This window comes from Mus caroli, unplaced genomic scaffold, assembly GCF_978045245.1.
Source record: "Mus caroli unplaced genomic scaffold, Mus_caroli_1 scaffold_17, whole genome shotgun sequence".
NCBI lineage: Eukaryota > Metazoa > Chordata > Mammalia > Rodentia > Muridae > Mus > Mus caroli.
The window spans coordinates 84,825,873-84,849,539 of record NW_028227272.1 but is presented as its reverse complement, the minus strand read 5'-3'; the positions used below and the strand labels follow the sequence as shown (position 1 = coordinate 84,849,539).

At 40.5% G+C, this 23,667-nt stretch overlaps 1 protein-coding gene and 1 long non-coding RNA gene across 4 annotated transcripts in view; one reads left to right on the top strand and one right to left on the bottom strand.

Annotated features, from left to right (window-relative positions):
- The window catches only part of Grik1 (glutamate ionotropic receptor kainate type subunit 1), a 411,505-nt gene extending 399,339 nt beyond the window's left edge, over positions 1 to 12,166 (top strand). For 2 of the 3 annotated variants that reach the window (XM_085832163.1, XM_085832162.1), the window contains one exon: positions 11,759 to 12,166. In XM_085832163.1, coding sequence (XP_085688289.1) covers positions 11,759 to 11,914 — 156 coding nt within the window. In that variant the 3' untranslated portion in view covers positions 11,915 to 12,166. The remainder of the gene's footprint in view (positions 1 to 11,758) is intronic. The other variant, XM_085832164.1, reaches the window with a different exon arrangement.
- LOC147000676 (uncharacterized) overlaps positions 1 to 23,667 on the bottom strand; it is a 79,484-nt gene that overhangs the window by 28,384 nt on the left and 27,433 nt on the right. The gene's annotated exons all lie outside the window — the stretch shown is intronic.

Here is a 23,667-nt window from a genome sequence, read left to right as displayed (position 1 = left end):
TAAAGGGCCCCTGCTTCCTGCTGACATTGGAGCTCACCTGTAGGAGCTACCTCACTAAGCCTCACACATCTGTGGATTGTTATGTCCAGATTCACAGGAATTAAAACCGTTTCGGCTTTCAAAATTCCTTCCATAGAAACTGGCAATATGGACAAGGTGGTCCTTTCTTAACCTTTCAAAGCATTTCTAATTACAAGGGTTAGAACGTGCTGGGAAGAGCAAGCCAACCCTGCAGTTGCACCGCCGCATGCTTTCACACCTTGCCAAACTTGAACTTCACTGATGGAAGGCTGAATCCAACTGATGCCTAAACTACCTAACAGCAGTCCTGGGCCTCACAATGTGTGTGCAGCAAAACTACTAATGGAAAGCAGGGGGACTGAGGGAAGTTACTGTAGTTTCCTCAACAATGAGGACAGTTGAATAAACTTAGCCGAAGTTGCCTTTCTTCCCAATTTTCCAATTGAATGACATTTTCAAATTTAACTATCTTAAATATGAAATAATTAGCTTCTAAACAGAAAGCTTCCCTGATCTGATCTCCGAGGGGTTTACAACCACAGAAACTAAGAAACTGCTGTGCACAAGGAGTCTGCCAGAGTCTGGCACCTTTCTATGTGCTTTGTAGTGTCCACAGCTCCGTTGTTTCCTTTTTGGTCTGATCAACTTATTTAACAAATGATGCAGGAGCCAGTTGTTTTTGTATTGGTGGAAAGACTGCCTTTTCATAGAAACCCAAACACTAGTATCACAGAAATGAGGAGCCATTTAGTATTCATCTACAAATCCCTCCTTCCATACATAAATAATAATAATGCTGTCTTATAAACCCTACTCTAAATATCCTATGTGACCCAATAGAATTAAAAAGTCTTGAGAATTAAAACAGTTCAGTTCTCCATACTGCTGCTCAATGGGCATGGGACTCTGATGAAGTGAATTTGCTTTCCCCAACCTGTTCCCTCAACTTTAGACAGAATTTGAGGTTACTATCTCAATAAATAAATAAATAAATAAATAAAATATACTAGAAAAATGGAAAGGAAATAACATATCAAAAGTAGAGTGAAAATAAAATCCTTAGCATATGTGTTTTAAGATGGCTCTGCGTATCTGCTGAACATATTACATTTTTATGATGGTAAGCGGGATTACATTGCACTGACAGTACAGTTCAGTGAAAGGCCTTCTATGGACAGAAAAAGATCCAGTCAGACAACACAGCATCAAGAGTGAGGAGATGCCCATACAACAGAACATATGCAAATTGTTCCAAACAGTGACACTGCAGAAGTGGATCATCCTCAGCTATAATGAATCTATATATTAAGTCAACACACACACACATACACACAAAGAGAAACAGAAACACAGAGAGACAGAGACAGACAGACAGACAGACAGACAGAGACAGAGTCAGAGACAGACACAGACACAGACACAGACACAGAGAGTGACAAAGAGGCATGCACATAGACAGTTCTTGGAAGCATAGAATTGATGACATGCAAACTGGTAAAGGAAAAACTAACAGGGCAGGTAGGACCCTACGTGGTAGGACCCAAGTCTGAAAGCAGAACCTAAGAAGACTGGAAAAGAGAGTCGAAAGGGAGAGCCTGCATTTGTTTTCCATCACCTTGCCCTCCCCATATTTGCTTTATCGAGATAAAGAGCAGTCAACCTTTCAGCATTTGAGAACCAAGTGACTTCAAATTTATAACCCAGCAGGCCTCCTGGGATGCATGACGTTTAACCGCAGGATCCAGATGTTTCATTGAATAAATCAACAGTCCTAATTTGAGTACTTTATAAGTAGCCGAAATTCAAATTCAGACACTGGAGGAGCATAGACAATGCTGTTTTCCTATCTTATTTTGTTCCCCTTCCCCAATTTCTCACCATTGGAAGAAAAGACGGCGCTGAGGGGGAACTACTCATGCTTAGATGCTACTTGAATTTCTAAAGACCATTCCAGAGTCTACTCCCAACTCAAGACAGAACAGAAAAAAAGGAAATCTCAGAAGAGGCCTTAGGTAATGGTGAAAAGAAATACCTTATTGGCTTCAATATGGAGAATGTAGGAAGTGGTACGGTTTATAGAGAAATCTTCCATCTGACTGTCTCTAGAACGGCAGAACACCAATATATAGCCAGCAAGTCTATGGAGAGCTTCAAAAAGACTTTCTCAAAGTTACAACAGAGACAATACCAAAAATATCATGCCCTCCTTCAGGGAAAAAAAAAAAGCCTGTTGGAGGGTTTACAGAATCATAGTAGGTTGACACATAGAGCATTAAGAGACCATTAGAGCCACAGGTATCTCAAGTGACTTAGCCAAGATATAGCAATGTCCCCGAAGTAACAGATGTCACACCAGTGAAAGCTGAACAACCAGGACGTGGTAAGATAGTAGTGGCTCCCAAGCCCTTTAGACACCTCTCCTAATTCCAGACTGCCTTCAGAAAGAAAAGTTGGAAGAACAGGTTGAGGCAGTAAACAGAGAGGCCTGAGTTAGCTGCTCTATTAACCAAAGGAAAACATCTCCAACCAAAAGTGGATTTTCTTGATCTGACAAGGTCTGATAGAAAACCATCAAGCTGAGTTATGGCTTCTTACCTAATGGAATCATATGTTTTAAAAAACACACTTTTTAACATGTTAGTTGATAGCTCAAGAAAATGCATGTCCACCACAGTAGATACAAGTTGGTGCTTCTGAATTGAAGACACCATGAACAAGCACTACAAGCAATTAAAACCCTACTTCTGAGCAAATGGTAGAGCTAGCCATTCTACAGAAGAGGAAAATGCTTTTGCAAATTTATTTTCATGGCCCTACCTCATTTATGGAAAGGTTTGAAAAAAAATAGACCAGGCCCTTCTCATGAAAGACTCCCTATAAGATCATGCCAGGCAGGGCTGAAAGCCAGAGAGAAGCAAAAGCATTGAGGAATGAACTATCCTGGCATCATTCAGTGACACCAGAGACAAGAAAGCTACTGTGAGTGGCTTATGCTATAGTGAAAGTGTATCTCTGCAAGGAGAGTTGCTGACCTTTGCAAAGTGTGCATGATGCCCGTCCCCTCTGCGGAAAATGTCTTTGCCTCCAGTGACAGGACTGAAGTAGGTCATTGTACATCCTTCTCTCTCTGCTCATCAGTAGCTCTTGTTTCCTTTCTGGAGCAAGAAAAGTTCCATGTGCTCTAACGTGCCCTTCAGAGGCCATGGACATCTGACTCAAGCAAAGTGGTGAGTGAAAGGTAAGGGGTTGCTTCCCAATTACTCCCCATACCTGGGACCAGCTCCTCTTGTTCCATGGCTGTACTCCTTGAAGCAGATATACAGCTGTGCCTTCGTGAACCATTCTTTGTTCTACCTGTGAGCTGTCATTACAGCTCAAAGCTGGATCTCTGAGGTCAAATGTGCAATTCAGATCATCTGCTTTGGTCTCCCCTGCTTGCAAACAAACAGCTATTATAAAAACAGGTTCAAAGCCTGACGAATCTTCTAACAGTTGCACAAAGTGTATTTAAGAATGTAAAGATTCGAATCCTCTCCCTGGAGATCTAGCATCGCTACCTCCAGGACAAGTCTTACAAAAAGTTCACATTACAGCTTTAAAGGTGGAGGGAAATGGTCGAAATTCAGAAATATGAGTAAAGAACACATGAATTAATATCAAAATGCTCAACTGCTTCAGCGCTAACCTCTCAGAGACTGCCATGAAATCATCCGTACTGTTTAGGCAGAGTGAATTTACGTGTACTCATTACCTGAATGTATGAGTTCATAGCCCTGCCAGGGGAACCGATATGAATAATTTCTTTAAAACTTTAAATTCTATTTGGATTCAGTATGCTATCCCACAATGTATTTATTATGATAGGAAAATGCATTTCCCATGTCAACCTTTAAATAAAGATAAACCAGAAAGAAGGCCATTGGGCTTCTCGGGTTGTTGGGCAGTCCTGCATGCTCTCAGGTTTGTATTTACTGTCCGATAGACAGCCTGGACAGGAAAACTGAAAATGTTCAGGAATGAATTCCTGCAGATGGTGAACCTTCCATCTAGGCTCTGAAAAGTCAATGATCCTTGTTTCAGGTCCTAGAAAAGGGGGAAAGTGTAAAAAAGAAGGAAACAGAAGACCTAGAGGTGACAACTTGTGGAGTTATAGGAAGAACACACTGGTTACATGCCAGGGGAAGAAAAGATCAGAGCTTTACATTAATTACCTATGAGGGGCCAGTTCAAAGCAGCATCAAAGGTACAGAGAAATGATCTGGACAACGAAGATATCTAGGTTCAGAGATATGGTAGCCAAGCTGTGGAATGGCTTCTCAGGGCCTACATCTCCTCTACCCCAGGATTTCCAGTATGGATAAGAACAGTTCCCACACTAGCTCTCAGGCACAGTTAATATATGACCACTGTTCTGGAAGCTAAGAATATGATCAGCAGTCAGCCTTTTGATGCATGGACAGGTGATTGAAAGGTAACCCACAGGTTCTGAATGAACTCAGAAAAATAATAATGTCAAGGCAAATGGTACCCAAATTATTATGGACCACAAGAAGCTGTCATGAGACAGCTCATGCATAAGTGCCACAGGAATGGCCCTTATCTGCCTTCCTTTACTATGTTTTGGGGGAGAGGAGGTCATCTTTATTCTCAGTCTCATATCAGTATTCCTGTGACAAAATAAAGCCTTAGTACAAGTAGGTGACCATTCCTCTAAAAGCCTTGTGGTAGGACATGTCTACTCAGGTTTGTTCTGATCCGGTTCTTTTATAGGTTTCTCTGTCTTTAAGCCCACACCATATTGAACATTCTAGGCTTGCTGACCAACAGACTGCAAGATAAAAGCCAAGGCTAAGATTCTGAATGTTTGGAATTTCTTACTTTAAAAGAAAACTCACTGAGACTTAGACTCCATGGAACAAAACAGTAATGCGACCACACCATGACAAAGCTTCTACTATGAACAATAATCCCCTTGGTTCTTGGAAATGTATTTCTCTTATATCTCAATTTTACTGAAAATGGTATTTCCAAAAAAAATATTGAAATCATAGTTTGCTTTTAAAAGCTCACAAATACAGTGGATGATTTTAAATTTCTAAAATGACATCACTAACCTTTTTCTTATCATGTTTAACATGAAAATTTATCAACAATGTCACAGAGCACTTTATGTATTTGAATTAATGGGGGAAAAACTATCTCAGCATAAGGAGTTACTATATTGCTAGCTAGGCTTCTTATGTTATTGGCTACAGCTCCTTTAAAAAAGAAAAAAAAAGAAAGAAAGAAAGAAAGAAAGAAAAGCTGTTGGGGAGAGATCACAAAATTATGAGCATCAAAATACTTTTCCTAAATATTTTTCTAAATGCACATAGGAAACAAAATATGTAAATGTGTAAATGCTAAGTGTACTTGTGTCAATTGATAACTAGTATGAAGTCTATCAGAGAAAACCTAGGTCCTAAAATACTGTAAATTCACATAACATTCTAATACAGAATTTTTCTTGACACTGTGAGGGGAAAATCTCTTCTGGAACATTTTTGTTGTTGTTGTTTTAGATTTTTCTGATATAGTTTATTTGAAAAGCCAAAGAACTTGATTGGTTTTTAAAAATGATTTATGTCACACAGTACTGGGTATTGCACCTAGAGCTTCGTGCTCTACAATGAGGTACAGCCAGAGCGCTAACACCCATCCCTCACAGGACAACAGCCACAGTAAGACAATTTGAGGTATAGGGAGAGACTGCATAATTCTCATTCAGACTCACACTAGCACCATGAAATCAAACATCTGGGGCTAAGCTAAAGAAGGCACCATGAAGTCAGCAACTAAAAAGGGAAAGTGAGAGAAACTAGCAGGCAGGAAAGGGCATATGAGAGAAATGCTCAGATCAGGCGTAGCAAGGAAGAGGAATGCACTAAGCATGTCCTTCGACCTGTAGAAAGCAGGAGAGCTCCTGCTCGAGATGAACGACCTGTTTGGGTCTCAGCTCGAAGAGTGTGTTGCTCAGTTCCTTTCCTCTAAAAGAGAAGTTTTACACACACACACACACACACAGACACACACACAGACACCATGCACACACCATACCACACACACACATCACACAGCACATACCACACACATCCACAGACACCACACACATGCCACACCACATACACACATATCACACATCAAACACCACACACACACAGACAACACACACAAACACACACACCACAACACACACACACACACACACACACAGAAACCACGCACACACCACACCACATACACACACACATCACTCATCAAACACCACACACACAGACATCACACACACACCACAACATAACACACACACATGCACAGCACACAGCACACACACACACAGACAACACATACATGCCACACCACACACACATCACACACACACATCACACACCACATACCACACACACACACACACATCACATACCACACACACACAGACACCACGCACACACCACACCACACACACAGACACCACGTACACACCACACCACACACACAGACACCACGCACACACCACACCACATACACACACACATCACACAACACACATCACACATATACACAGACAACACACACATGCCACACCACACACACATATCACACAACACACACATACACAGACAACACACACATGCCACACCACACACACACATATCACACATCAAACACCACACACACACACAGACAACACACACACCACAACACACACAATACAACACATCACAACACAATACACACACACCACACACACACAGCACACAGCACACACACACACACACATCACACACAGCACACAGCACACACCACACACACACATACCTCACACACACATACACATGCCACACCACATACACATCACACATACATACACACCACAACACACACACACACACACACATCACACCCCACACACATACCCCACACCTCACTTTATCTTTGAACTCTATAAATTGAATAAAATAGTTTTAGTACAAGTTCATTTACAAGTGAGTTTTCCTACAGCCTTCATAGTAATCTGTCATAGTGTGAACTTAAATAACAATCGACTGTACTCAGCATTCACTCCTGTCCAATATCTGAGCACTGACTCTTCCTTCAACACAGTTTCCACCCTGCTGTTTCACACATAAGCACTGAGACATGGTATGAACTGGAAAAGGACGGTGATCATGAATGTTGAAATTTTCAGGTTCAGATACGCATAGGATCTAGTTTAAATAAAACACACTCTAAACAACTGAGAGGAATTGTTGCACGGAAGGGCAGACAACCACTTGACTCAAAGAAGCATCCACTTTTTCATTGTCTCCTTCTCTCTAAAACATGAAACAGTTAGAGATGACTGCCAGAGTTGAAATATCTTCACTGCAGTGATACAATGGTATTATAATAAACCTATTTACAATGTGGCTGGCATGACATTATTCTCTCTTATTCTCTCTCTCTCTCTCTCTCTCTCTCTCTCTCTCTCACACACACACACACACACACACACACACACACACACACAACTTGCTTTACTGAATTTTCACTGATAGCTCTAGGCAAAACGCTCTACTACAGTGCCATTTTCTAAACAAAGAAATTGAGTTAAAAAAAAAATATCTTCCCAGTGTAAGTAAGCTACTAAGTTTCAACTCCAGCATTCTGCCCCTAGTGGCCAATTCCAAACTGTAACTCGTTGCCATGTAAAGATATGTTAGAAATGTGAGCACCACCCTCCAGCAATAAACACGCCTACAGCCAGAAGTACAGCAGCAGCATCTCTACTCCAAAAAGCAGGGGAGAACAAACAACTGCAGGATTCTCTGTCTGCCATCGCACTGCCACTAAAGAAAGGTGATCGACCGAATGCTTCATACTTTCTGTCAAAAGTAGCATCTAGAAATTTAAAATTTAAACCATCACTTTAAAAATCAGTGTGTCCCTGGCTCAGTGAATAGGAAGGAGCTCCTAAAGATTCCAAACCCAAATTTGCATATGGAACTTTTGAATCAAGTAGAAGTCACAAATGCTATTTACCTAGATATATCATGTTCCTCCCTTTAAATTATCATCCTGACATCAGAAATGCCCAGTGCCAAAAGAAAGAAGGAGAGAAAGAAAGGAAGGAAGGAAGAAAGGAAGGAAGGAAGGAAGGAAGGAAGGAAGAAAGAAAGAAAGAAAGAAAGAAAGAAAGAAAGAAAGAAAGAAAGAAAGAGAGAGAGAGAGAGAGAAAGAAAGACAGAAAGAAAGAGAGAGAGAGAAAGAAAGAAAGAAAGAAAGAAAGAAAGAAAGAAAGAAAGAAAGAAAGAAAGAAGGAAGGAAGGAAGGGCTAGAGGAGAGGCGGGAGGGAAGGAAGGAGGGAAGAAAGGAAGGAAGGAAGGAAGGAAGGAAGAAAGAAAGAAAGAAAGAAAGAAAGAAAGAAAGAAAGGCTAGAGGAAAGGAGGGAGGGAGGGAAGGAGGGAAGAAAGGAAGGAAGGAAGGAAGGAAGGAAGGAAGGAAGGAAGGAAGAAAGAAAGAAAGAAAGAAAGAAAGAAAGAAAGAAAGAAAGAAAGAAAGAAAGGCTAGAGGAGAGGAGGGAGGGAGGGAAGGAGGGAAGAAAGGAAGGAAGGAAGGAAGGAAGAAAGAAAGAAAGAAAGAAAGAAAGAAAGAAAGAAAGAAAGAAAGAAAGAAAGAAAGAAAGAAAGAAAGAAAGAAAGAAAGAGGCTAAAGGGGAGGGAGGGAGGGACAGAGAAGGAGAGAAGGAAGGAAGAAAGGAAGGAAGGGAGGGAGGGAGGGAGGAAGGAAGGAAGGAAGGAAGGCAGGCAGCAAGGAAGGAAGGAAGGAAGGAGGGAAAGAATAGAAAGAGGGAAGGAGGGAAGGAAGGAAGGAAGACTAAAACAATAGAATTTAGTGTGCATTCTGGGATTATACAAGGCTGAAAATCTAATGGATGTGAGCCTAGCCATGCTACCCTGACATACCCCTGTGGGCTGAGCAATGACCTTCACTGTTTCATTTCTGGAGACTGCGAAGTCCTGTCATTTACTGTGCTCAGACCGACAGGGACCTTAGAGGCCATTTTTCCTTGTGGCTGCATCAAAATTTTGGAAGCAAAAGGTCAGCCCCAGTATCTTGCCATTTTCTTTTTGACAGTCAGAGACAAAATCAGTGTCAAAAGTCTGCTACCAAAGACAAAGCCAGACCACGTGTAAAATGAGGTTTCCTCATTCTCACACTAAAATAAATGAATAAGTACTTTTGATCAAAACATAATGATTGTTGTATTTTAAGGCAGTCTAAACTTTGGAAGAGAATGCTGTTTTAAAGAAAATAACAATTGAAGGTTATGATTGAAATTGAAAATCAGATAAATTGAGATTGAAAATAGATGAAAATCGAATATGATCTCTCTATCCAAAATAACGAAGGGAGCACCCAGCCAACACTTCCTTCACTGTGTGAAGCTACAGTTTTTAGTTAAATTTTACTGTTTGAATTCAAAATAATATGAATAGTTAAATTTAAATCCATAGGAGTTAAAACAAAAGCAAGACAATAATTTTTGCAATATGTTTTATGGAGAAAAAGTTTACAAAATTCTTATTGTGACTTTTTAAAAATCTAAATATTTATGATTTTCACTGAAAGAAGTTGAGGCTATCAGTCCATATAAATGGAGTTATATTGTATTTCCTTTTTTGTTTTCTCTTAGTATTTCCAATAATAATTTCTGCCCATCTACCTAATGGGTGAAACAAGGTTTGGATGAAATAATATTTATAAAATCTTGACACTCTTATTTTCCTTTATCTTGTCTCTCCATTTAAATGATCATTCTGAAATCGGAAATGTCCAGGGACACAATAAATAAATAAATAAATAAATAAATAAATAAATAAATAAACAAACAAATAATCCTTGTGTTTAAATTTCAGATCAAAAACCTTAACAAAACACAATCTATCAAAATGATGCTACAGACATTCATCTGACCTTGGCTGAAGTATATAAATTTTTACATAGCATAATGCTCCAAATAGCTATATTTCATTTGTGATACAACTCTGGTAGTCTTTTTGAATTAACAGGTACAGGGAACTCCTGTAGCCGCTGAATACCTAAACTGACAGGGAACCAGCAAGTGCCATCTGGATTTTCTGTTTTTAGTGTCATAGCAAATGAAAGTGAAAATCAAATCCTATGAATACATGCTTCAAAGATGAAAGTCTCTCATTAATCACTAGATTTTTTTTCAAAAAGGTTTGTATCTAAAGCCTAAATTTGTTTCTTGGGCTTTTGAATCAAGTAGAAGCTACAACTGCTTTTTTATCTAGATATATCAAGAACGTTTCAGACTACATTTTCTTAAAGTGTAAGTCAAAACACCAACACTTAGACTTTTCCAAACCCAGGAGGTCAATATCTTCCTGTGGGGAAGGAAACGCCTGGCTGTGTGCAGTCAGCTGACCAGCAGCCATGTCTGTGCTGGAGCTAATCTCATAGGAGCAACGCCTGCACACACATCATCTAATCGAAAGGTTTTCTATCACTCTGGAATTGTGTTTTTAAGACAGCAGCACAAGAGTTGAGGACTCTACACACTTAGCAAAGCTGAAGTGCACAATGCAGTATTGTCCAGCATGATAAAGGTTTTACAGCAGATCTTTGGAAATAGCTCGTTCTCGAAAGAGACACTCTATAGCCAGTCAATAGCAATGTCCCATTTCCCAGCCCCAGCCCCTGGCCATGCTGTGACCATTTTGTGTTTCTGTGAGTTGGACAATTTCAGATACTTCATATAATTGGATCCTGCCATTTTTGTCCTTCTGTCCAGCCTTATCCCACTGGAGAAGGTTTTCAGAGTAATCTCATCAAAAAGTAAAGCTGTAGACAGAAATGTGTCCAAAGAACTTATCTTGGATAGAAGAAATGATGGCGAATTACCTTGTATTGGCTCTTTATATAGTATGCATGCAGATACACATAGCATATTGCAATGGAAATATGTATCTATCTATTTTTCTACATGTTTAACATTGCTCCACCATCCCTCCATCTTTCTTTGTGTAGCACCATTATTTTTCCATTTCAACCCCAGCTGCGTCATTGCTGCTGCCAGAATCTCTGGTGGTTTGGATTTTTTTGGAGAAAATATACAATTTAAAATTGTGTTTTTTCTTTTTTTTTTATCAGAAAGGAAAGTCATCAAGACTTAGATTTTATTTTAGGAACAAAGTAAGGTTTCATGGGAGCAAAACAGAAAGCCTTGGTGTAGAGAAGGTTTGTTCATTTTCTATAGCATTACTGAAGTGTCGTATGCCTTGATAACCCTATCAATGTTTGGATCATCTCAGTGGGGGAAATGCCTTAATTTAACTCTATTTTGCTGTCTCAGCAAAGGTAAGTTGTCTATTTTGAGAGCCTTGAGTTTTGTTGGGTTTGGATTGGTTTGGGTTTTTTTGGCTTTTTTTTTTTTTCTGAACTGGGAAATTCTATAGTGGTATGTTTGTCAATAAAGTATAGTTTACTGAGCTAACTTACTGCCTCAGTTTCCTTAAGTATAAAATACAGGTGGCCAGTGGGTGGAGGCGGTGGTGATGGGAGGTGGCCATTAGTTATGGACCTGCTTAAAACAGTAACTTATGTTCATCAAACAGTAGACAAGAGATACAAGTCAATGCAGGTTGGTCATGGGTCCCAGGATGCTGACCCTCTCTTATTTTGTGCTCTCTAGTGTCTCTCTTTCAATGCCATCATGGAAGAGCTGGGAATCTCACTCAAGAATCAGAAAAAATTAAAGAAAAAGTCAAGAACTAAGGGCAAATCTTCTTTCACAAGTATCCTTACTTGTCATCAGAGACGAACTCAGAGAAAAGAGACTGTGGCGTGATCCAAGAACACACCTGTAAAGAAGAAAAAGGCCATGCCCACGACACATATTTGGAGGACAGATTTCTGAGGAATATGAGATATGTTTCCACATATCTTTATCCATAACTCCAGTCATGGATAGAGGGAGAAGAAATGCACAATTTTTAAAGCTCACATAGATGTTCCTTGAGGAGTGAAACTGATTCTTTTCAGATGGATTTGTATGCACACTTATTTTGAATTTTTTCTTTTCCTCCAATAAATTGCTATGTGTGCTTTCTAAATAATAATAAACAAGCGGATTTTGTTTTTCATAGCAAGTTTGAGCCTCAGTTTGTTCCCCCTTGCTTTCCCAGTGCTGAGTGTTAAGTATCACCAGCTATAGAATTTGCTGTTCTGTCAGGCAGTGGTGGCGCACGCCTTTAATCCCAGCACTTGGGAGGCAGAGGCAGGCAGATTTCTGAGTTCCAGTCCAGCCTGGTCTACAGAGTGAGTTCCAGGACAGCCAGGGCTACACAGAGAAACCCTGTCTCAGAAAAAAAAAATTGCTGTTCTGAGGAATCTATTAATACATCCATTTAGAAGTGAGTTTAAAAATAGTTGCTTTCAGTTTATAGATAGTGCCTGCTTGATATAGAAAGAAAAGCCATTCATCTTTGTGTTATAAAAATCTAATTTTATACATTGTTTAAATATGATTTGAACATTAGCAAGTATGTTATAAAAGAGTGATTTTTAAAGGGGAAAATATATTTTAAAAGTGTTTACCACATTCTAAGGCATCATACTGAGATCACGTGAGAGAAACATGTGTTCTCTGTCCTCGTACAAACGAGAAGAAAATGTCTATTGCAGGAAGCAGGATCAGAATGTGGATGTCAGAAGCTGGCTAGGCATACAGAGGCAGCTGCCTGAGGGGCAAAGCTCTGGGTCTGTAGAATGACATAGGTGCCATCAAGTGATACACTATGCTGCGGGAAGAAGATGGAAGCCGGAAGGGTCCCAGGCACTCACATAAAAAAAAAAAAAAAGAAGAAGAAGAAGAAAAGAAAAAGAAAAAGAAAAAGAAGAAAAAGAAAAAGAAAAGGAAAAGGAAAAGGAAAGAAACTGTATGTAAAATTAGGTGGGAAAAGAGAGTTTAATATATTTAAAATGTAAAATGCAAGGTGTGATGAGCCCAAGAGCAGCCATCACTCGAGCTGAGAGGAAACAGAAAGAAAGAGGACTGGGAAAGAAACACGGGAGAGCACACTGGAAGTTCTTCCATGACCCAAAAGATTGAGTCTGAACCAGATCAGCAGAGAAAGCACCATGGGGGTCACCTTAAGATAATTCAGTTAGCAATTCAGCAAGAGCCATGAAGGACAAGAGGAAGGGGGGAGGATGACATCGTTGGAGATATCACCTATCTAGTGGGAAACTGCTGTCGTTCATCTTGCTGGGAAACAAAGAGGAAATCAACTCAATGTTTCATTTACTTAAGTCTCATATTTAATATGATTATTTCCTAAATTCGGGAAACTTTAAACAGTCCCATCAGACTCTAAATACAAACACATTTCCACACATGAAAACAGTGACAAAATACCAAGCCAGACTCACCTATAATCCTGACGCTTGAGAAGTGGAGGTAGAGGGACCAAGAACCCATGGCAAGCCTCTGCTACATAGAAAGTTTGAGGCCATCGTATGCCACGTGGATGACTGCCCCACACACCAAGAAAAAGCCCTGAAAATGCCAATAGAAATACTGAAGACCTGTTTTGCTAGACAGTAACCAATACTCAGAATTCAAATTAATCAGATATTTTAATTGACAATAAATAGAAGAAATGGACCAAAAAAAGTGCACTAGAGGGGAGATGGAGTTGAAGTGGCAGGAGTAGAGGAATGGAAAACTGTAATCAGGAGATACATTGGATGAGACAAAAAAAATCTACTTTTAATAAAAGGGGAAAAACAATATACTAAAGTAAAATTAAAGAGGAAATGGAGAGGTGGCTCAGAGGTTAAGAGCACTGGCTGCTCTTCCAAAGCCCCAGGTTCGAATCTCAGTAACCACGTGGCAACTCACAAACTCAGCCTGTAACTGCAGCTCCAGGGGCCATGACAGCTGCACAAAGACAAAGTCCAGGCAAAGCACCAATACTTATAAAATAAAAATAAATCAGTTTAAGGCCGGGCGTGGTGGCGCATGCCTTTAATCCCAGCACTCGGGAGGCAGAGGCAGGCGGATTTCTGAGTTCGAGGCCAGCCTGGTCTACAGAGTGAGTTCCAGGACAGCCAGGGCTACACAGAGAAACCCTGTCTCAAAAAACCAAAAAAAAAAAAAAAAAAAAAAAAAAAAAAAAAAAAAAAAAAATCAATTTAAAATAAAATTAGCAGTAACAATGGTTTTCCTGTTAAATGTTATAGGCTGTTAAAAGCAAAGCACTCTTTCTTATGATTAAAAAAAAAAAAAAAAAACTTTTTGTAAATAAAAATATATCATTAAAAAGTTTCGATAGGGCCGCAGGATTTTGGGACTGCTGGTGAGTAGAACACAGCTTCTGCTCCAATCCAATTGCGCTGGACCTGAGACTGCATTAGTTAGGGAAGCAGAAACCGGCCTGAGTAGGGCCACAGGCCTCATCCAGCCGGATCAGCTCCGGGGTAGCGGGAGCGCAGGGTTGCCTGACACCCGCCAGCTACCCACGACCCCCGCCGCAGGATTTTGGGACTGCTGGTGAGTGGAGCACAGCTTCTGCTCCAGTCCAATCACGCGGGACCTGAGACTGCTCTGGTTGGGGAGAGAGAAATCCGGCCTACATAGGGCCACAACCCTCTTCCGGTCAGAAAAGCACCTGGGCAGCTGGGGCGCAGGGTCTGCTGACACTCGCCAGCTACCCACAACACCCGCCACAGGATCCTAAGACTTCTGGTGAGTGGAGCACAGCTTATGCTCCAATCCAATTGCGCGGGACCTGAGACTGCATTAGTTAGGGAAGCAGAAAACCGGCCTGAGTAGGACCACAGGCCTCATCCGGCCGGATCAGCACCGGGGTAGCGGGAGCGCAGGGTTGCCTGACACCCTCCAGCTACCCACGACCCCCGCCGCAGGATTTTGGGACTGCTGGTGAGTGGAACACAGCTTCTGCTCCAGTCCAACCACTCGGGACCTGAGACTGCTCTGGTTGGGGAGAGAGAAATCCGGCCTACATAGGGCCACAACCCTCTTCCAGTCAGAAAAGCACCAGGGCAGGTGAGGCGCAGGGTCGGCTGACACTCACCAGCTACCCACAACACCCACCACAGGATCTTAAGACTTCTGGTGAGTGGAGCACAGCTTCTGCTCCAATCCAATTGCACGCGGGACCAGAGACTGCATTAGTTAGGGAAGCAGAAAAACGGCCTGAGTAGGACCACAGGCCTCTTCCGGCTGGACCAGCACCGGGGTACCATCAGCTACCCACGACCCCCGCCGCAGGATTTAGAGACTGCTGGTGAGTGGAACACAGCTTCTGCTCCAATCTTTAAACAGTGACAACAATAACAACTAACCCCAGAGATTACCAGATGGCGAAAGGTAAACGTAATAATCTTACTAACAGAAACCAAGACCACTCACCATCATCAGAACCCAGCACCCCCACTTCGCCCAGTCCAGGGCACCCCAACACACGGGAAAAGCTAGACACAGATTTAAAAGCATATCTCCTGATGATGATAGAGGACTTCAAGAAGGACTTTAATAACACACTTAAAGAAATGCAGGAGAACACTGCTAAACAGGCAGAAGACAATAAAGAGGAAGCACAAAAATCCCTTAAAGAATTGCAGGAGAACACTGCTAAAGAGTTACAAATCCTTAAAGAAAAACACGATAACATAATCAAACAGGTAGAAGTCCTTATAGAAAAACAGGAAAACACATCCAAACAGATGATGGAAATGAACAAAACCATACTAGACCTAAAAAGGGAAGTAGACACAATAAAGAAAACCCAAAATGAGGCAACACTGGAGATAGAAACCCTAGGAAAGAAATCTGGAACCATAGATACGAGCATCAGCAACAGAATACAAGAGATGGAAGAGAGAATCTCAGGTGCAGAAGATTCCATAGAGAACATCGGCACAACAATCAAGGAAAATGTAAAATGCAAAAAGATCCTAACTCAAAACATCCAAGAAATACAGGACACAATGAGAAGACCAAACCTACGGATAATAGGAGTGGATGAGAATGAAGATTTTCAACTCAAAGGACCAGCAAACATCTTCAACAAAATTATAGAAGAAAACTTCCCAAATCTAAAGAAAGAGATGCCCATGAACATACAAGAAGCCTACAGAACTCCAAATAGACTGGACCAGAAAAGAAATACCTCCCGACACATAATAATCAGAGCAACAAATGCTCTAAATAAAGATAGAATACTAAAAGCAGTAAGAGAAAAAGGCCAAGTAACATATAAAGGCAAGCCTATCAGAATTACACCAGATTTTTCACCAGAGACTATGAAAGCCAGAAGATCCTGGACGGATGTTATACAGACACTAAAAGAACACAAATTCCAGCCCAGGCTACTATACCCAGCCAAACTCTCAATTAACATAGATGGAGAAACCAAAGTATTCCACGACAAAACCAAATTCACACATTATCTCTCCACGAATCCAGCCCTTCAAAGGATAATAACAGAAAAAAACCAATACAAGGACAGGAACCACGCCCTAGAAACAACAAGAAGGTAATCCCTCAACAAACCTAAAAGAAGACAGCCACAAGAACAAAATGCCAACTTTAACAACAAAAATAACAGGAAACAACAATTACTTTTCCTTAATATCTCTTAATATCAATGGACTCAACTCCCCGATAAAAAGACATAGACTAACAAACTGGCTACACAAACAAGACCCAACATTTTGCTGCTTACAGGAAACTCATCTCAGAGAAAAGGATAGACACTACCTCAGAATGAAAGGCTGGAAAACAATTTTCCAAGCAAATGGCATGAAGAAACAAGCTGGAGTAGCCATTCTAATATCTGATATGATTGACTTCCAACCCAAAGTCATTAAAAAAGACAGGGAGGGACACTTCATACTCATCAAAGGTAAAATCCTCCAAGAGGAACTATCAATCCTGAATATCTATGCTCCAAATACAAAGGCAGCCACATTCATTAAAGAAACTTTAGTAAAGCTCAAAGCACACATTGCACCTCATACAATAATAGTGGGAGACTTCAACACACCACTTTCACCAATGGACAGATCATGGAAACAGAAACTAAACAGGGACACAGTGAAACTAAGAGAAATTATGAATCAAATGGATCTGGCAGATATCTACAGAACATTCTATCCTAAAACAAAAGGATATACCTTCTTCTCAGCACCTCATGGTACCTTCTCCAAAATTGACCACATAATTGGTCACAAAGCAGGCCTCAACAGATACAAAAATATTGAAATTGTCCCATGCATCCTATCAGATCACCATGGACTAAGGCTAATCTTCAATAACAAAATAAATAATAGAAAGCCAACCTTCACGTGGAAACTGAACAACACTCTTCTCAATGATACCTTGGTCAAGGAAGGAATAAAGAAAGAAATTAAGGACTTTTTAGAGTTCAATGAAAATGAAGCCACAACATACCCAAACTTATGGGACGCAATGAAAGCATTTCTAAGAGGAAAACTCATAGCTCTGAGTGCCTCCAAAAGGAAACTAGAGAGAGCACACATTAGCAGCTTGACAACACACCTAAAAGCACTAGAACAAAAGGAAGCAAATTCACCCAAGAGGAGTAGACGGCAGGAAATAATCAAACTCAGGGGTGAAATCAACCAAGTGGAAACAAGAAAAACTATTCAAAGAATCAACCAATCAAGGAGCTGGTTCTTTGAGAAAATCAACAAGATAGATAAACCCTTAGCCAGACTCACTAGAGGGCACAGGGAAAGCATCCTAATTAACAAAATCAGAAATGAAAAAGGAGACATAACAACAGATCCTGAAGACATCCAAAACAACATCAGATCCTTCTACCAAAGGCTATACTCAACAAAACTGGAGAACCTGGATGAAATGGAGAAGTTCCTAGACAGATACCAGGTACCAAAGTTGAATCAAGATCAGGTTAATGATCTAAACAGCCCTATATCCCCCAAAGAAATAGAAGCAGTCATTAATAGTCTCCCAACTAAAAAAAGCCCAGGACCAGATGGGTTTAGTGCAGAGTTCTATCAGACCTTCAAAGAAGATCTAATCCCAGTTCTTCACAAACTATTCCACAAAATAGAAACAGAAGGTACTCTACCCAACTCATTCTATGAAGCCACAATTACTCTGATACCTAAACCACAAAAAGACCCAACAAAGATAGAAAACTTCAGACCAATATCCCTTATGAATATTGATGCAAAAATCCTCAATAAAGTTCTTGCTAACCGAATCCAAGAACACATCAAAACAATCATCCATCCTGACCAAGTAGGTTTCATCCCAGGGATGCAGGGATGGTTCAATATACGGAAATCCATCAACGTAATCCAGTATATAAACAAACTCAAAGACAAAAACCACATGGTCATCTCGTTAGATGCGGAAAAAGCATTTGACAAGATCCAACACCCATTCATGATAAAAGTCTTGGAAAGATCAGGAATTCAAGGCCCATACCTAAACATGATAAAAGCAATCTACAGCAAACCAGTAGCCAACATCAAAGTAAATGGTCAGAAGCTTGAAGCAATCCCTCTAAAATCAGGGACTAGACAAGGCTGTCCACTTTCTCCATACCTATTCAACATTGTACTTGAAGTCCTAGCCAGAGCAATTCGACAACAAAAGGAGATCAAAGGGATACAAATTGGAAAAGATGAAGTCAAACTATCACTCTTTGCAGATGATATGATAGTATATATAAGTGACCCTAAAAATTCCACCAGAGAACTCCTAAGCCTTATAAACAGCTTCGGTGAAGTAGCTGGATATAAAATTAACTCAAACAAATCAATGGCCTTTCTCTACACAAAGAATAAACAGGCTGAGAAAGAAATTAGGGAAACAATACCCTTCTCAATAGTCACAAATAATATAAAATATCTTGGCGTGACTCTAACTAAGGAAGTGAAAGATCTGTATAATAAAAACTTCAAGTCTCAGAAGAAAGAAATTATAGAAGATCTCAGAAGATGGAAAGATCTCCCATGCTCATGGATTGGCAGGATCAACATTGTAAAAATGGCTATCTTGCCAAAAGCAATCTACAGATTCAATGCAATCCCCATCAAAATTCCAAATCAATTCTTCAACGAATTAGAAAGTGCAATCTGCAAATTCATCTGGAATAACAAAAAACCTAGGATAGCAAAAACTCTTCTCAAGGATAAAAGAACCTCTGGTGGAATCACCATGCCGGACCTAAAGCTCTACTACAGAGCAATTGTGATAAAAACTGCATGGTACTGGTATAGTGACAGACAAATAGACCAATGGAATAGAATTGAAGACCCAGAAATGAACCCACACACCTATGGTCACTTGATCTTCGACAAGGGAGCTAAAAACATCCAGTGGAAGAAAGACAGCATTTTCAACAAATGGTGCTGGCACAACTGGTTGTTAACATGTAGAAGAATGCGAATCGATACATTCCTATCTCCTTGGACTAAGGTCAAGTCTAAGTGGATCAAGGAACTTCACATAAAACCAGAGACACTGAAACTTATAGAGGAGAAAGTGGGGAAAAGCCTTGAAGATATGGGCACAGGGGGAAAATTCCTGAATAGAACAGTAATGGCTTGTGCTGTAAGATCGAGAATTGACAAGTGGGACCTCATGAAACTACAAAGCTTCTGCAAGGCTAAAGACACCATCAATAAGACAAAAAAACCACCAACAGATTGGGAAAGGATCTTCACCTATCCTAAATCAGATAAGGGACTAATATCCAATATATATAAAGAACTCAAGAAGGTGGACTCCAGAAAGTCAAATAACCCCATTAAAAATGGGGCTCAGAACTGAACAAAGAATTCTCACCTGAGGAATACCGAATGGCAGAGAAGCACCTGAAAAAATGTTCAACATCCTTAATCATCAGGGAAATGCAAATCAAAACAACCCTGAGATTCCACCTCACACCAGTCAGAATGGCTAAGATCAAAAATTCAGGTGACAGCAGATGCTGGCGAGGATGTGGAGAAAGAGGAACACTCCTCCATTGTTGGTGGGATTGCAAGCTTGTACAACCACTCTGGAAATCAGTCTGGCGGTTCCTCAGAAAATTGGACATAGTACTACCGGAGGATCCAGCAATACCTCTCCTGGGCATATATCCAGAAGATGTCCCAACCGGTAAAAAGGACACATGCTCCACTATGTTCATAGCAGCCCTATTTATAATAGCCAGAAGCTGGAAAGAACCCAGATGTCCCTCAACAGAGGAATGGATACAGAAATTATGGTACATTTACACAATGGAGTACTACTCAGCTATTAAAAAGAATGAATTTATGAAATTCCTAGCCAAATGGATGGACCTGGAGGGCATCATCTTGAGTGAAGTAACACAATCACAAAAGAACTCACACAATATGTATTCATTGATAAGTGGATATTAACCCAAAACTTAGGATACCCAAGATATAAGATACAATTTGATAAACGCATGAAACTCAAGAAGAATGAAGACCAAAGTGTGGACACTGTGCACCTTCTTAGAATTGGGAACAAAACACCCAGGGAAGGAGTTACAGAGACAAAGTTCGTAGCTGTGATGAAAGGATGGACCATTTAGAGACTGCCGTATCCAGGGATCCATCCCATAATCAGCTTCTAAATGCTGACACCATTGCATACACTAGCAAGATTTTGCTGAAAGGACCCAAATATAGCTGTCTCTTGTGAGACGATGCCGGGGCCTAGCAAACACAGGAGTGGATGTTCACAGTCAGCTATTGGATGTATCACAGGGCCCCCAATGGAGAAGCTAGAGAAAGTACCCAAGGAGCTAAAGGGATCTGCAACCCTATTGTTGGAACAACATGATGTACTAACCAGAACCCCGGAGCTCTTGTCTCTAGCTGCATATGTATCGAAAGATGGCCTAGTCGGCCATCAATGGAAAGAGAGGCCCATTGGACTTGCAAACTTTATATGCCCCAATATAGGGGAATGCCAGGGCCAAAAGAATGGGAATGGGTGGGTAGGGAAGTGGGGGGCGCTATGGGGGACTTTTGGGATAGTATTGGAAATGTAATTGAGGAAAATATGTAATAAAAATATTAAAAAAAAAGTGAAAAAAAAAAGTTTCGATAGAAATATGATCAGTCCTGTTTCCCCGGCAAAATGCCAGTCAGGTTACTCATAACTTGAGGAAATCTGAATGAAGCATTGCAAATCATTGTTTCCTGAATCATAGGAACCCTAGACACCTGAAGGGGGTTTAGAATGATATTTTGGAAAGGAACATGTAGCTTATTCACTTCACTAAAAAACTGTATCAAATTATTGTGTTTCACGTTTTCAATAGTTTTCCTTTCATTTTTGAAAATATCTGTTTTCGTACCTTATTACACTAATTTGTGAAGATAGAAATTGTAAAATTCTAGTATTTAAAACATATTGAATGCCAGTCTCACTGTAGAGATACTCAAATGTCTAATCATTGGTCTTCTGCTTTCATTTTTGTTACTGTGTGAAAACACTATGACCAAAAACATCCAACATCCAAAACCTGTCTCACCTGAGGATCCATCCCATATATAGTTACCAAACCCAGACACTATTGTGGATGCCAGCAAGGGCTTGCTGACAGGAGCCTCATATAGCTGTCTCCTGAGAGGCTCTGCCAGTGACTGACAAATAGAGAAATGGATGCTCTCAGCCAACCATTGTACTGAGCACAATGTTCCCAATGGAGGAGTTAGAGAAAGGACCAAAGGAGCTGAATGAAGCTTGCAGCCCCATAGGAGGAACAATAATATAAACCAACTGGTACCCCAAGAGCTCCCAGGGACTATCCCACCAACCAAAGAGTACCCATGGAGGGACTCATGGCTCCAGCCACATATGTACCAGAGGTTGGCCTTGTCAAACATCAATGGGAGGAGAGGCCCTTGGTTCTGTGAAGGGTTGATGCCCCAGTGTAGGGGAATGCCAGGACCATGAAGCAGGAGTGGGTGGGTTGGTGAGCAGGGGGAGGAGGGATGGGATAGGACATTTTTGGAGGGGAAACAAAGAAAGGGGTAACTTACCTAGCTTTTTTAGACTGTCTAGAACCATCTGCCCAGGGAATGGTGCCACCCATGGTGGGCTGGGTCCTCCTACAGTAATTTACAATCATGACAATCCCCTCAAACATGTTACAGTCCGATTTGAGGAATTATTCCTCGATTGAAGCTTAGTCACAGCCTCAACTTCACTCTCAACTTCATAACTGAATTTTCTTTCAAATAATATAAAGTTTGCTATGTGACATTCTGTTAAAAGTATATTGAGGTAGGTAACATTACCAAAGAGAAAATTTTTTTAAGCCAAGAATAAATGCAATACACAATCACCTGATGTTTTCATCCATAAAATTCCATCCTTATTCCTGGCTCTGTGTGAGTCTGTGTACTTCCCAGTGAAGAATGGAGTAAGCTAATAAATTCAGAAGCCAGAAGAAACTACAGAGAATTTGGAGCCTGGTCCAGAAAAATTCCTGAGAACAAACATTAATCTCCGAGATTTTCATCCGCGTCACTAAAGAGCAGTGACTCATACAGAGTTATATACAAATCAATGGCAAAGTTAATTAAAAACTAGGTCTAACATTTCTTCCTTCAGCAATTTCCTTGATGTTAAAAGAATTAGATTGCTCAGGTGAGAGATTCGGGATGGGAGAGAAAGGTTGGGGTTGCAGGAAGGGTGATGTTCACAGTTAAAATTGATTTTCCATTCACATCTCACCTGGCCCTCAATGCAGGAAAAAAAAATGGAAAAGAAGACAACTTCCTTCTGCTGTGAGTTGAACACCCACCTGGGGTTCTGACTTCTCACTCAAAAGGAAGAGGGAAGTAAGGGGGCCAGTTAAAGAAAACTAAATAAATATAAAGTTGATCTGACCAGGCATTTTATTTTCTACCTAAGCAGATTCGCTTCTAATTTAACTCTTTGTCTTACAAAAATGGATATAAGATGATCTCTTTATCGGGGGGATCCTGTAATTGCTTCAAGTGATAAATCATGAATGGAGTAATGGTGTCCATTCAGGGAAAGATCCACCTGGCAGCTGCCATGCAGCTCTTTCTTTAGAGACACAAGTCTACGAGTTTCAAAATGCATGCTGCATCAGATACACCCCCGAGATGACTGAAACCTAGTTGGAACATCAACTTAAAAAAGGCAGAAGTCACAGTGTTCTTTCTTGAATTCATTAATAGTTTATTCTTCTAGACTAGAGCAATGAAAGGAAGACAGATATTAAATGGCCCATGATCTCCAAACAAAGGATGATCAGTGCTGTGCAGCAAGCCTTTGCACAGACCCGCTGCAGAGTCTAGGGAAAGGGGGCTTCCTGCAGAGATGAAGAGAGAATTGATAGACAGACGTGGGCTTCAAAAACAGATTTTAATCCTCAGGTTTGTTGCTGTACAAGAAGAGAAAAGTACTCACATTGTAGTTTTTAAAATTCTCTGTGAAAGAAAGGGAAAATAAGAGAGAGTAAATTCACCAGAGTGAAGGCAGACATCATACACATGTAAGTAGTAATGAGAAGTCCCATAAGC